Consider the following 15,162-nt stretch of genomic DNA (forward strand, 5'->3'; position numbering starts at 1 on the left):
TTTTTTTTTCCTTTTCTCATCTGCATGTCCAGACTGTTGTTTATTTAATAAATGTTGTTGTTATTTTTGTTCCGTTTTCTTTCCATGCTGTGTCAACTATCCAGTCACCTATAGCCCTGCAAATTTAAAAAATTCAGAATGTCTGTCCCGAAACAGTAAAGTTGGCCCTGCGAACGTTCCAGCCTTTGGGACTCTCGCTCCGCCGACTGAGTGACCCGGAAAAGGGGACAGTACATTGGAGAAAATGATACCGAAAATGACTGATTGTATTTTGTGGCAAATGTTTCAGTTTTCTCCTTCAAACAGCATCATCTTAACTATACTATATGTATCATGAAGACATGTTTCAGGCGCCAGTAGAGAAATCATAACCTTTTCACCATAAATTTAGTACTGAGTGAGTTGCCCATGCAATTAGGAGCGTGCAGTTGTGGGGTTGCATTGAGGAGATAGTGGGTTCTAGCCCCACTGTCAGCACCCCTGAAGATGGTTTTACGTGGTTTCCCCTTTTCACACCAGGCAAATGCTGGGGCTGTACCTTAATTAAGGCAATGGACACTTCCTTCCCACTCCTAGCCCTTTCCTATCCCATCGTTGCCATAAGACCTATCTGTGTTGGTGCGATGTAAAGCCAATAGCAAAAAAAAAAATCTTACTAGCCAGCTGAAGATGGTCTAATAAGGACAGAAACATGTACCAATGATAAAAATGGTTTTCATTATTTACTTATAGTGTAAAATGAGGAACAGCCGATACAGTTGGGATGGACAGTATGGAACACTCATCGATTTTATAATAACAGACAGAGAATGAGAAAGAATGTCATGAATACGAAGATAATCACCAGTGAAAGTATGGAAGGTGATCCTAAATGATTAATTGTGGAATTAAAATAAGTAAAAATCCCTAAAATTATATTGAAGAAGAAACCAAAAATCAAGAATTGGAAATAGGAGGAGGATGATAAAAGAATGACATTCCAAGATTGTATAAAAGGAAGTTGCCTAACACAGAAATACAGAGTGGAGAAGAAGAGTGGGACAATTTAAGACAGATATTTGTGGAAGCAACAGTTGGGGTATGCGGGAAAACAGAAGCAAAGGGGAAAGAGACACGGTAGTGGACAGACTAAATAAAAAGATTAATAAAAGACAGGAACAAGGTGAAGAAAGAAACGGTAAGGAAAAGTAAAAAACGTATCAGAGGAATGAGAATAAGATAGAAAGGTTACATGTGGAATACAAAAGATCAAAACTACAAGTAAAGAGGAGTATCAAGGAAGAAAAGGAGAAATGTTGGGGAGAGTTTACGAACAAAATTGAGCATATAGTCGAGGAAATCAGAAACTATTATACAGAGTAATAAAATCGAAAAGAATAAATCAAGGAAAAATCAAGACATTAGAGAGAGAAGATGGATCCATAGTACATGACAAAAAGGGTCTTCAGAAGGTGATGGCAAAGTATTTTGAAAAACTTTCTAATGAGGATGACTGCTCGGAGGAAGAATGAGATAAGAAAATGGAAATTATAGATGGAGAAAAAGAAGAGAACCCGATAACATGGTTGGAATCTCCACTTGGAGATGATGTTACAGCCACCTTCGGCCAAAACCTATCTTCCCTTTTGGAACTTAGTCTTCCAAAGTTATTCTCTGAAATGCGTGGAGTCGCCTCAAATTCACTGGACACAATGCGATATTGCATATGGCGCACCGTTCTTTTTTTACTATTTACTCCCACTCTCATGCCATTTGCATTTACTGCCAGAATTTTTACAGACACTTTTTCTAACCCATACAAATGTATTGATGGCAGGTCACGATGTAACACATAGTTGTTTAGTTTAGTAGCGGTGTTGACGATAAACATTTACGGATTTCTCTTAACCAATTGAATTGTTAAATTACCTCATAAGATAGGCACTATATTTTGTTGATGTAACAGAGTTCGAACGAACAGGTGCGTATTTTGACAAATTTCCTTCTGGAGCTATTTAGCAGAGTCTAAAATCTTTGTCATTAATGACCAAATTGTTTCACTTACAGTTTCCTAACGTTTACTACGGAAGTTTCATCACTAGTTCTTCTTTTTATTAGAACAAATAGTCCAACATATCCATGCTCCTTTTACACGTGCGAGTGGCGTAATTTCTTTAGCATGAGAATGAGAAACACCACCTGTTCCTCCATGTGCCATCTCTGGTCAGAGCTCATGACTCTGGTTCCTTATGACACAAAGGTCATGGGTTCAATATGTACAGTATTGTTTACGTTGTGCAAACTTGTCAGTGATTGAGCAACGGACTACACTTCAGCAGAAGAGATAGGTACCGAAGTACTTCATTAAGTTAACAGTTGAATACTAATACAATACTTCTTAATTGTTCATATTATCAATCATTGACATGCTGTTCACACACCAGATCCTGTGCACTTGCGGACATTTACTTCACACTGAATTCATATAGATAGAGGGCCCACTTATTCAAGTTGTGAATGTCCCCTTCAGTCCCACAGTAATTCATAATTGAAGGGTTGGATGCAAGAACCAGGCAGCTCCACTTTTCATCAAAATGGGCATTTTTATATATATTGAATGTTAACAAATAGTCACACATTTCTATACAAGAACCATGCAGCTCCAATTACTTCTATTGGCGATACAAAGGGAAAGGAGCCACATGGAGGTAGCATTCATCATAATTTTAATGCAAGAACAAGGCAGCTGATTCTTCTGTCGATTTTAATTCAGAGGTGCCGCTACTGTTCAGTAACAAGGTTTTCTGACTTCATGGCTATGTGTTAGTTATTACTGCTATTGTTTCTGTGTATCTTTTTTGTTTTAACAGTATTTTGATGATGATGGTGCTTGTTGTTTAAACAGACCTAACATCTAGGTCATCAGCCCCTAATGGCACGAAATAATATTAAATGTAAGGACAATTAAAAATCCATAATCCTCCACTGACCAGAATTCAAAACGTGAGTATGAAGAATGAATGGATGTACATGAAGTTAAAACAATCAGTGGATCCGACCCACAATGCCCCACATTCCCAGAAACTAGCGTTAAACAATAGTACGAGTGTCGAGTCATAAGTCATGGCAACTATATTTTTTCTCGCGAACTGGAGACAACACGGAAAATCTAGGGAAAAAGTAAAAAGTTATTTTTACCTATTTGACGAAATGTTTGGAAGGAAGGCACCTAACGAAGTTGTATCCTGTCTTCATGATTTCTTGAAGAGCACCCTTACTCCTGGAGTGAAAACACTTAATCTCTTTTACGATAATTGCGGTGCCCGAAACAAGAATCATATATTCATTTGGTTCTGCTCTACACTAGTGTATCACGGACATGTAGGCTTAAGTAATACGCTTTCCAGAGCCTGGTCACAGCTTTCTTCCATGTGACCAAAGCTTCGGAAGAGTAGAAAAAGAAAAACGGAAGAGAGAGAAAATGTATGTTCGTAATGACTACGTGAACCTCATAAGAGGGTCAAGCTCAAAATTTGTTTTCAAATAAATTGAGAGAGACAGCTTTCTAGGCTATAAAGGTACTTTTGAAGAATCCTTCAAGAAGAATGTTAGTTGTGTAGGTAAAGAGTTCTCCGTTTCAGAATATCAGTTGTTTATTCATAGTGAAGAATTTCGTGGAACTGTTAAATGTTGAATGAATGCATCAGGTTTTTTCTACAAGAGTTTCCTCTCTTGAAAAGGAACAGTACTCCAAGGTTTCCTCACGCAAGTCAGAAACTGTATCCAGAAGCCCTGCACATCAAGGAAGCAATATTTTGGGATGTAATGGCACTGGCCGAACGCTATGTACCTCCCACTGACAAGTGGTATTACAACAAGATAACCAGCCATTCAAGAGAAAATAATGTCAACACCTCATCTGGAAGTGAATAATATCAACTTTCATACTGTAATAGTGGATACACTTAATATTCAAGGTTCTTAAAATTTCTCTGACTCATTATGAAGTGTTTGCATATTGAAATACTGCCATTTATTTTGCAAAAATACAGTTTCCGGCTGGTAAAAACACAGAAATCATCAAGGGTTATGAACTTCATTAAATAGGTGGAAAACTTTCCTGTTTATAATTTATATGTTTACAGAAATCATGGACTTAAACATTTTCTATGCAAGAAGCAGGTGGCTCCAAAATAAATTTATTGCTATAAAAGACAAGAAAATTGAAAATTCTGCTACAGTACAGACTGAATGTATCAAGGAGGTCATAATTAACATACTGACAAATAATTATTTATACCATCATTCATAATTATTTTATACATTCATCATTATTTCATCCTCATCACGATGCGCAGGTCGTCCACGGGAGTCACATCAAGAGACCTGCACCTGGCGAGCCGAACATGTCCTCGGACACTCCCGGCACTAAAAGACGTACGCGATTTCATTTCATGGGAGACTACTGGCAAAAATGAGTGCAATTGGACTTGACAAAAGAGTGACTGAATTGGTGGCTCTGTTTCTAGAAAACAGAACTCAGGGAATTAGAGTAGGCGAAGCTTTATCTGTCCCTGTAATAATAAAGAGGGGAATTCCTCAAGGCAGTATTATTTGACCTTTATGTTCTCTTATATATATCAATGATATGTGTAAAGGCTTTTTGCAGATGATGTTATTCTGTACAGAGTAATAAATAAGTTACAAGATTGCGAGCAACTGCAAAATGACCTCGATTATGTTGTGAGCTGGACAGTAGGCAATGGTATGATAAATGGAGTTAAAAGTCAGGTTGTGATTTTCACAAATAGGTAAAGTCCTCTCAGTTTTAATTACTGCATTGATGGGGTGAAAGTTCCCTTTGGGGATCATTGTAAATGCCTAGGTATCAATATGAGGAATGATCTTCGTTGTGGTAATCACATAAATATGATTGTAAATAAAGAGTACAGATCTCTGCACATGGTTATGAGGGTATTTAGGGGTTGTAGTAAGGATGTAAACGAGAGAGCATATAAGTCTCTGGGAAGACCCCAACTAGAGTATGGTTCCAGTGTATGGGACCCTCACCAAGATTACTTGACTCAAGAATTGGAAAAAATCCAAAGGACAGCGGCTCGATTTGTTCTGGGCAATTTCCGACAAAAGAGTAGTGTTACAAAAATGTTGCAAAGTTTGGGCTGGGAAGACTTCGGAGAAAGGAGGCGAGCTGCTCAACTAAGTGGTATGTGATTTAAATAATAACGATAATTTATCACTTGGGAGTGGTATGTTCCGAGCTGTCTGTGGAGAGATGGCGTGGGAGGACATCAGTAGACGAATACGTTTGAGTGGTGTCTTTAAAAGTAGGAAAGATCACAATATGAAGATAAAGTTGGAATTCAAGAAGACAAGTTGGGGCAAATATTCATTTATAGGAAGGGGAGTTAGGGATTGAAATAACTTACCAAGGGAGATGTTTAATAAATTTCCACTTTCTTTGCAATCATTTAAGAAAAGGCTAGGAAAACAACAGATAGGGAATCTGCCACCCGGGCGACTGCCCTAAATGCAGATCAGTTATTGATTGATTGATTGATTGATTGATTGATTGATCGATTGATTGATTGATTGATTGATTGATTGATTGTAAATTATTCCAATACCTTACTCCTCGTCCTATAAATGAATACATTGAGGTGTCAGAATTTTGTCCCTCAGGAATTCTTTAACATGCTGGTAGGTTTACCGACTCGAGGCTGATGTGTATCAGCACCTTCAGATACCACCGGGCTGATCCAGGATTGAACCTGCCAGCCAGCGCTCTATAGCCCGGCCTGATATTTATATTACAGAGTTATTCTCACATAAAAGACACACCCACGATTTTTGTTATAGACTGGGGAAGTAATTATATTCAATTCACAATTAAAATTATATTTTCACTGAATTTTATATAATTTTATTGAAATTGAACTTGGGCTCTGTCGCAGAATTGTTAGTGTATTATTCCTTCTTTTGAAAACCTTATCTTCTCCTCGATTGCATATTACTGCTTACAGATTTGTAGTGATCCCGCACCTTCATGCTGATATAGTTTTTATATTTCTTGCTTTCAGGTGCTGTTTGAGTTAGGCACGGGTTTAAGAGCTTATGATGATGCCAGACCTAAAAAATTACTGGTAAGTTCTGTTTAGCATTTACTTATACACATAATTAATTTGTCTTTACCTAACTGAAAATTTGATAGTATATTTTGTAGGGCTGTGGAAGTAGGAATTTTCTAAGTCAAGTGAAGTTTTAACCCTTTCGCACTCAGCGTGCCGATCTATCGGTGCGAGAGGTTATGGCGAGAATGCTCACAGCGCCGATACATCGGCTCTGTCCTATTTAGGGATTTTCGTCATTTGTGTGGCTGTTAAATCGTAACAGTTGATCGTGACGGTACCTTAAAGCGTTGAATTTGCGTTTTACTCTACAGATATATCCACCAGCCCTACAAAATATTTTTATTTCGACAAATGAAATCTGTTGACCGTGAATGTTTATGTTGTGGTTATTTGAAGTTGTTATTGCGTGGATCTGTTTTGGTTGGCTTATGAATACAACAATTTGATCTTGATATGAGTTTAGTTTAGAGTATATTTCGTTTGTTTGGTATATCGTGTGTTCGCTGTACTTCACAAACTATAATTTTACTTTATTTCATAACTCCGTTGTTGCACGTGCTTGAGTCATCTTTTTATCGTAATGGCTAGGCCATATTCAAGGTCGACTGAGGCCGATATCCTTGAATTTTCAGATGATTAAGACAGTATAATAATGACCTTCTTTTGCCGAAAGTGATTCCCATTATGTGGGAAATGACACAGTCACAGCTGCTCACTGTGCATCGGACCGCGAGGACCTGACATCGATGACCGTTATATGTACCGGTACAGTGAATAACTATGTGCCATGCTTCATGAATGAATTGCAGCACACACATCATATTGATATCAAATTATTCAGAATTAAATGTTCTTTCTTTCACGTCTAAGAGTAAAAAAGGAAGACGCATTAATGTATGATTTTTCAGTAATTGAAAATTAAAAATTATTTTTTAAAATTTATTTTTAAAATTTAATAATTTTTTTTTGGCTTTACCAATAACAATACGTCCTAGGTATATTCTTTTCTGAAATGCTCATAGTTTCTTGTATTAGTGTGATTAATTTTATTTTAATGTGTGTTAAACTCTTTACGTGTTGTTTTTTTGTAATTTGGTTTGGAAAATGACAGAAATTAGTCTGAGTGTCTTCGAGCAAAGTAGTGCATATAGGCCGAGTGCCAAAGGGTTAAGGAAAAAGTTTCAATTTGAGTTTCAACTGTTTCATATCTACTTGAACTGGGCCCCGATTTTCTCCTCGAGTTTTCCTAACTGGTCCCCAATGTTCTTCTCAAGTTTTCCAAACTGGGCTTCGATGTTCCCAATGTTTTTAACCAAGGAAATTAACTGTTTAAACATCACCATGGTCCTGTGGTCGTTCTTCATTTACGATTCCGATAGATTCTAATAGTACTGTCGTCACGGTAGCCAGTTAGCGTATCCACAAAGACACACGCGAGATGCTGTCAGTTGGTACAACTATTTTATTCACATGTATTTTACAAAACACACACATAACCTTAATCACTGTTGTCAAAACCAAAACATTCACATCACAAACCGCCATTTAAAGACAACTGCCAATCGCTGCACATCGAGATGACTATTGAAACACAAATAAAACAGTTGACTGCTTAAAAGGTTGTTGTTCACGTGGTCACAAATATAACCTTGCTACACCATGACTCTTCAACCCATAACTTCCAAATCATAACTCAGCAGTAACTAACTTCACCGTCAAGATTGTCTCTTTATATAGGCGCCTGGCCAGGCGTCTAGAAAGTTACCTTACAAAAATATATCTTCTCGAAAACCCGAGAGTTCATAATACATAGATTATAATGTATAGAATATTCTTAATCATTATAGTGTCTAAACCATTCTGGAAGGTACAGGGTTTTTTACAATATTATGGATTACAATTTATATATACCGGTAAGAATAAATTATAATCTTAATTTACAGGTATTTACATTAACGGAACTGATAAAAATGTCTATGTACATGACATAACCTCACACACAATACGATCATTCGACTACGTAAATAATACTACTAATACTTTCATGACATTACTTCACACGCAATACAATCATTCAAGTACGTGAATAATACTAATACTAAATGGATGTACACTTCATAGCTATATATTACAAGTGATGATGATGATGATGATAATAATAATAATGATAACCTTAATAATTTGAGCTCGATATCTACATGAGTTACCCATGGGTGAGAGAATATTGTTTTCAAGTTATACCTGTTATCGCACTTGCGTCAGTATTTATTCAGTATTTTCTCCATTGCTTTTAGCATGAAAGAGTTTAGGCATTATGGTCTATAGGCTTTGGCTTGGGCATAGTTCGCCCTTCCAGGCTTTAGTATAAATACCACTTTAGCTTTAGACCATGATTTTGGCACATATCCCTGAGCTAGGCTTGCTCTAAAAAGGTCTGTCAGTTCCTTGACAATTATCTCCCGTCCTTCCAGCAGGAGTATCAGGAGTATCTCTTCTGGCCCCGGAGCCTTTATGGGTTGAAACGTGTTGATTGCCCACCTCACATGATTAGGCTTAATTAATCGGTTGGCACAGTTCCAATCCACTCTTCGTGATTTGGCCTCTGTTTCAACATTTTCTTCTCCTTCTACTTCCTCAGCCTCAGGAAAATGTCAAGCTAGCAACACTTCCAGCGTCTCCTTTCCCGTCTGGGTGTATGTTCCATCAAGTTTTTCCAGATTTATATGTATTGTTTTAAGAACCTTCTGGAGCTGCTTCAGTGTTTGATTCCACTTTCTTTCAGAACAGTCTCCAAGAGTTTCTTTTGCTCTCCTTATCTCTACGTTATACTCGGTGAGTTTCCTACGATGTGTACGTCATTGGGTCATGTGGTCGTTCAAATAAATCTCTCTCATTGGCTACTCCTACCTCACCTATCCACAGCCTAAGCTTTCCCCTACCTCAAGTCAGTCGTCTGTAGCCTGCACCTGATTCATTCCGACTCCTTAGCTGATGTAGTACTTTGAAAAATAACTTGTATTATTACTGGTTATCTACCTCAGGGTGTTCCATACGTAAAACTTCCTGTCATTTACTTTAAATAGGATGTAGTCCTTCCAAACAAAGCTACATCTACTGAAATTAAATATCAAACTAACCTATCCCCTTTTGCAACATTAAACATGTTCACACTCACGTAATTACATTGAAAACTCTGTACTCATCTGTTTCGTTGACTTATCACCACTCATCTTCAGGAAACAGCCGACCCCATCTTGTTTTTGGCCCGCCATATCGATGATAATGCTGCCTTCAGTGAAGACTTGGATCAGTCCTTTTGTCTCCATCGAGGGGTAGAAAGGTAATGTCATATTTTCCGTTCCTGCTTCTGCTTCCGGATGTTGTCTAAAACATCCCCTCGTTCACAATGTAGAAACTAGGTCAAGATCAACCTGCCGGTTACTAGAATTTTACAGCCGGAGGTAATTTCCACTGACCATGAAACCAGTTCCCATTCTGTAGCGGAACCGCTTCTCTTATCTAATCCCGTAACTAGGTCAAATATTTCCCATTTATAATAGGCTGGACTGGAAATGGTAAAGTTTATGCCCTCGGAAACTATTTACACAGGCAGGCTACTATGCATTTTGAAATGATTAAATGGAACCATTTCTAAATGGAACTGTTCTCTCCGTTCTCTCAGTATTAGAAAACTCGAATAGATTAAATGCGGACTGAGCGTCTTCCAACAAGATTTTATAAGTCCCCACACGATCACTCGCGTAAATAAAAACTTCTTCTTATGATGTTACCTGCACAGAATCTCGCCGAATAATAGGGGTAACTAACTGATGCTGTCATCGTTTTTATTAACTCGTCCTCGAAAATGCTGTCGTATCCTCGATTGGGGCCATCTCTTCCCTAGACCAATGCCTAGCCATATCGACGGTGGCTCTATCGTTTCATTGGCTCAACACATCGTGAACCTGACGCTTAGTTCAAACATCTCTCGTAGGCAACCCTAGCCTCTTGCTGGGCATCCGAAATATTGTCCGTTTGAGTTCTATTGTTTCCCTGTTCTGCTTTGTGTATGTCATGTCGAAATTCCACTTTCCAAACTTAGCTGGGGAGCAAACAAACCCGAGCTCCAAGCTCCCTGCAGAAATTGCAACATGTGCTGCTGAATATAATGTTTCCTGCCAGTTACTAGTACTTTGTATATTTGAATAAATGACTGATTAATTAAATGAGCACTTCCAAAAGGGCTCAACACAAAGATTTGAAAAAAGTTGTGAATTATAAATATTATTTGAGATTCATCATCATCATCATCATCATCATCATCATCATCATCCTAAGTATTGGGCCATGTGGCCTGTTATGTTCTTGCATTTTCTTTCCATCGCTTCATTGGACGTTGTATAGTTCTGTGTCCTCTTGGTTGGTAGCGTAGGATCTCCTTTGGCAGTCTTGCAGATTCCATTCTTTGAACGTGAGTGTCCAGTTTTCTTAGTAATCATAGATGTAATTGATTACTGGTTTCACATTCAGTCCCTTAAGCACATCTTAATTTCTTTTACAATTCCAGTTTGTATAGGCTGCTGTTCTGCGCATGAACGTCATTTCGCAGGCTGTAATTCTGGAAATGTCTTGAGTTCTTATTGTCCATGCCTCAGTGCCATAGCAAAGGGTTGTTCTGGCTAAAGTGTTATAAAGACGTAAGCGAGTGTGTTCTTGGACAAGGGATGGTTTCATAATGTGATTTATAATTCCTATTGGTTATTTTTGCGGTGATATCAATTTCCCCTTGGTAAGATAAATTGTGTCCTAGATAATTGAATTCATTGACTCGTTCCAAAATGTTATTATCTGAACAGATTTTACTGGGGATAGGGTCTTTCCCCTTAAAGGCCATTATTTTGTTCCTTTCTGGTGAAATGATCATGTCGAATTTTGAAGAGACTGTCTGGAGATTAAATACTGACCACTCAAGATCATCTTCTGATGATGCCACCAGTGCAACATCATCAGCTAAGAGTATGGCATCTAGATGTGTGTTACATCTGCTGACTAGGATTGATCCATGCCTTTCATGCCTCCATTCCTGCATTTTGTTGTTCATATAGATTATGAATAACAAAGGAGAAAGTCCACAACCTTGTCTCACACCTCTGCTGATCGGTTCCCATTCAGTCTGATGATTTCCTAACTTTACTACAATAAGGTTGTTACTGGTTGCAAGTGCAACCTAAACAAAAATGACCCTTTCTCAAAGTCAGGAGTATATGAACTCAAGTGGCAAGAACCTCACTGCAATGCCACATACAGCCTGTAACAATAAAGTTCGGTGAATAGTCCTGTACTATCAACATAGATGAACAATGCACGACAGTGACCTTGCTGTCCTTCGAAATAGTCCCCTCCCATAACTATGCACTGCTGAGGTTGAAACTTTGCAAGAATGTTTCCTTTGGGATGGTGTTCAAAAGCCTTGTCACGTTTCGTTGGTTGTCAGGAATATCGTCAAATCTCTTTCCTTTCAAAACGAGTTTGAGTCTTGGGAATAGGAGGAAGTCTGGAGGATTGATGATGACGATGATGACGATGATGACAATGCTTGTTGTTTAAAGGGGCCTAACATCGAGGTCATCGGCCCACCACTATACTACCAAGGACATCTAGTCTGGAGGATTGAGATCTCACGAGTATGGGGGGTGTTCAAGTTGCACCACATCCTTTTTTGCCATGAACTGTTCGATGATATTGGCTGTGTGTGAGCGAGCGTTGTCATAGACAAAAAAAACCATGAACCTCGTTGTGCGTACTGGGGTAAACGTTTCATGAAACTGGCCAAAATTTCAATGTACCGTGCAGCATTCAACGTTGTTCTCTCAGGTAGAAATGCCTTGATATCGAACAGGGTGATGAGCATCATTTTGATGCGTGACTTTTCGGCTCTGACCTTTTTCCGACGAGGGGATCCCGGAGAACGCCATTCCACGCTTTGCCGTTTCATTTCAGGGTCGTACCTGAGACACCAGGTTTCATCCTCAGTGACAATACAGTTCAAGAAATTTGGTGTTGCATCCGCTGTTTCGACAAAATCCTGTGAAGCCTCTAAACGTGCCTGCTTCTGATCATCAGTCAAGTGATGTGGCACAAGACAAGAACACATTTTCCTCTTCCATAACTTCTAGGTAACGATTTGTCGCATGGATTCATGGTTAATCAGCAGTTCATCCGCTATCATGCACATAGTTAATCGCCGATCATTCGTGATTAATGTCCTCACCTTCTCAATTTTTTCGTCACTGACGGCAGTCGCCGGTCTTCCACTACAGGGGTTGTCAGAAACATTTTCCCTGCCTCCTCGAAAACGGATGAACCACTCGTACACACACCTCAAGGACAGTGCTTGATCTTCATAAACATTGTACCAGCATTGCGTGCATTTCTTTCGGTGTCTTGTCAAGCTTAAAACAAAACTGTACATTGATTTTTTGGTCGTTCATGTTCCTGTTTGCAGTTCAGAACCAACGCACTAAACACGCACTGTGTCAAACAAGTCTTACACGGCTCACACACACGATGCTCAACTGAACAAGGTTGGGAGCAGGTGGTCAAAACCTGCTGCTACGCAGGTGCAGCGTTGTGTGTCACCAGTGTTGCCGGATTTGCCATTCTGAATTCATTCACTGAACTTTATCATCACAGGTTGTATATAGGTCAAACGAAACATAATTTCCACACATGATACAAAGAACACAAAAACACAATCAGATATAATCAGCGTTCAGCCTTCGGGGAGCACATATACGACTGTTTACACCATTTCACAGACATCAACACAGATCTAAAAATTTTACACATCGAAAATAAAAGTAAATCTTTCAATGTAAAGGAAGTAATCAAAATTTGCATCACAAAAAATGCTAATGTAACAACCTAAATGACCATACACAATTAAAAAATTCCCCCCCTCTTTGCTCTACTCACATAACATCTGGACAACACTTACTCATTAAATTAGCTTTTATCATAATAATAACATATAATAGTCTCTATTTCAATTCCTTACTTTATTCACCTATGATCATTAACTTGCATTCATCCATATTACATAAAAGTGCATCATAACATGAAGTAGATTAATAACTTTCTCTCCCCTCTGCAGTGTTGACAGCACGTTCCACAGCGCTCCACTCGCTCCACCCTACTTTCCCCTCCCCTCTTCACGGTACAGTATAGTAGATTTTAACATCCAATAGGCTCCGTGCATATAGCAGTGTGCTGCTGCGGGTGGAAATAACGAGAACTGCTTAGGGACACCGTCGTCAACAGTTGTCCATAAGAAGCTGGATTATGTTTGATGTTTACATACATATATCTGCAATCATTACTGTGGCTCTCTATCGCTGAATCCTTTTCTATGTGTTTGTCTAAAGCCATTATTAGAATCTAAGACCACATCCCCTGAGTGTTGATCTGGTCATGTTTGTGATGTAGATAGACACCGTGATGATCACATTGGCGTGAAGAGTAGGACCTTGTATCCCTGTACATTCCCTATCCCAAGTTTTGTTTTGTTTCTTTTTGACACAGTATATGATACCTACGTCTTTTTTTCAGCTAATTTCTTATTCCCCCTCCCCCGCTTTACAATTAATATATCATCCTTCATAGTTATGGTTTTACCCGATAAAACGACTAGTGGCTGGGTATAACGCAAAAGCGGAGCCCAACAAATAAATTAAGAAGGAGAATAAGTAGAAGAAGCAGAAGAATCATTTTACAATGCTGTCTTAGATGATTATTTTTTAATGTCATAACTTACGGCCAGAACTATATGCTTGTTGTTGGCTGCATTAATAAATACTGTGATACAAAGGTTTTCTTCTAGACCTCATGAAATGCATTTGAAAAGACGGCGGATAATAGCAGTAAATCGCAAGAAGAAATTCGAGATTTATACATTTTAATTAATACAAAATAACCCTTTACAACATGTATTTTAACCATTTTCCAAATAGGTTAACAATTATAAACAAGTTATTATAGAAATATAGAAATATACAAATATTATAGAAATAGTATAACATGATGGCAAGCATAATTGGTGGGCACACTAATTTAAGCGAAAAATTGAAGAGTATGTACGGGTACATTAAGGCAGAAATAGGTTCCAAGAAGGACATTCCAGGAATCATTAATGAACAAGGGGAGTGTGTATGCGAGGATCTTCAAAATACTGTGATACAAAGGTTTTCTACACGATCTCATGAAATGCATTTGAAAATATGGTGGATTATAGCAGTAAATCACAAGAAGTAATTCGGGATTTATACATTTTAATTATTACAAAATAACTCTTTACAACATGCATTTTAACCATTTTACAGATAGGTTAACAATTAGAAACAAATTATTATAGCAATGTTATATTTGCAAAGCAAGTTGCAGTAGACCACCTTTTTTAGAGCACACACATCATAATAGATACACATTTTATTGTATTGCCAAAGTCCTAACTATAGCCAGTATAATAATAATAATAATAATAATAATAATAATATACGGTACTGTACTACAGACCAAAGTGTGAAATTTTATAGTATTCTGTTACAACCTAACAAAATGGATTTGGAAAGGCAGTAGACAAATAGGCCTCCATTTCACAATATTAATAGCTCACGGACAGATATACCGTATTTTACATCCGTAAATTCATGTCCTCGTCCCGAGGTGGCGCATTTCTTTTCAAGCACACCCCTAATGGAAATGAGCTGTCTGCACAGTTATAACCACATACCAACCCTCATGCCAATTTTAAGTTTATTATGCCTTTCTAGGTGGCAAAGTTAGGGCTCTTGGCCCTCTCTTACACTTAACCACTGTAGTGATCATCATTGGGAGCAGAGTTTGAGTACATAATATTATAAAGTAAATAATAACCTACACAAAAATACGTTACACTTTTCTAACTCACATTCATTCGATCTTCCAGTCATACAAGTTAGTCAGCTGCATTTAGCAGGAAGTCTCGGCAAGCAGTCTT

General features: G+C 38.1%; 1 protein-coding gene across 3 annotated transcripts in view; it reads left to right on the forward strand.

The window, feature by feature from the left end:
• Nucleotides 1–15,162, forward strand: part of LOC136863895 (pelle-like serine/threonine-protein kinase pik-1) — a 630,261-nt gene that overhangs the window by 506,996 nt on the left and 108,103 nt on the right. For all 3 annotated transcript variants that reach the window (XM_067140300.2, XM_068226049.1, XM_068226048.1), the window contains exon 9: nucleotides 6,078–6,140. In XM_067140300.2, the coding sequence (XP_066996401.2) occupies nucleotides 6,078–6,140 (63 nt within the window). The remainder of the gene's footprint in view (nucleotides 1–6,077; nucleotides 6,141–15,162) is intronic.

The sequence above is a fragment of the Anabrus simplex genome, chromosome 2, assembly GCF_040414725.1.
Source record: "Anabrus simplex isolate iqAnaSimp1 chromosome 2, ASM4041472v1, whole genome shotgun sequence".
In the NCBI taxonomy this organism is placed as follows: Eukaryota; Metazoa; Arthropoda; class Insecta; order Orthoptera; family Tettigoniidae; genus Anabrus; species Anabrus simplex.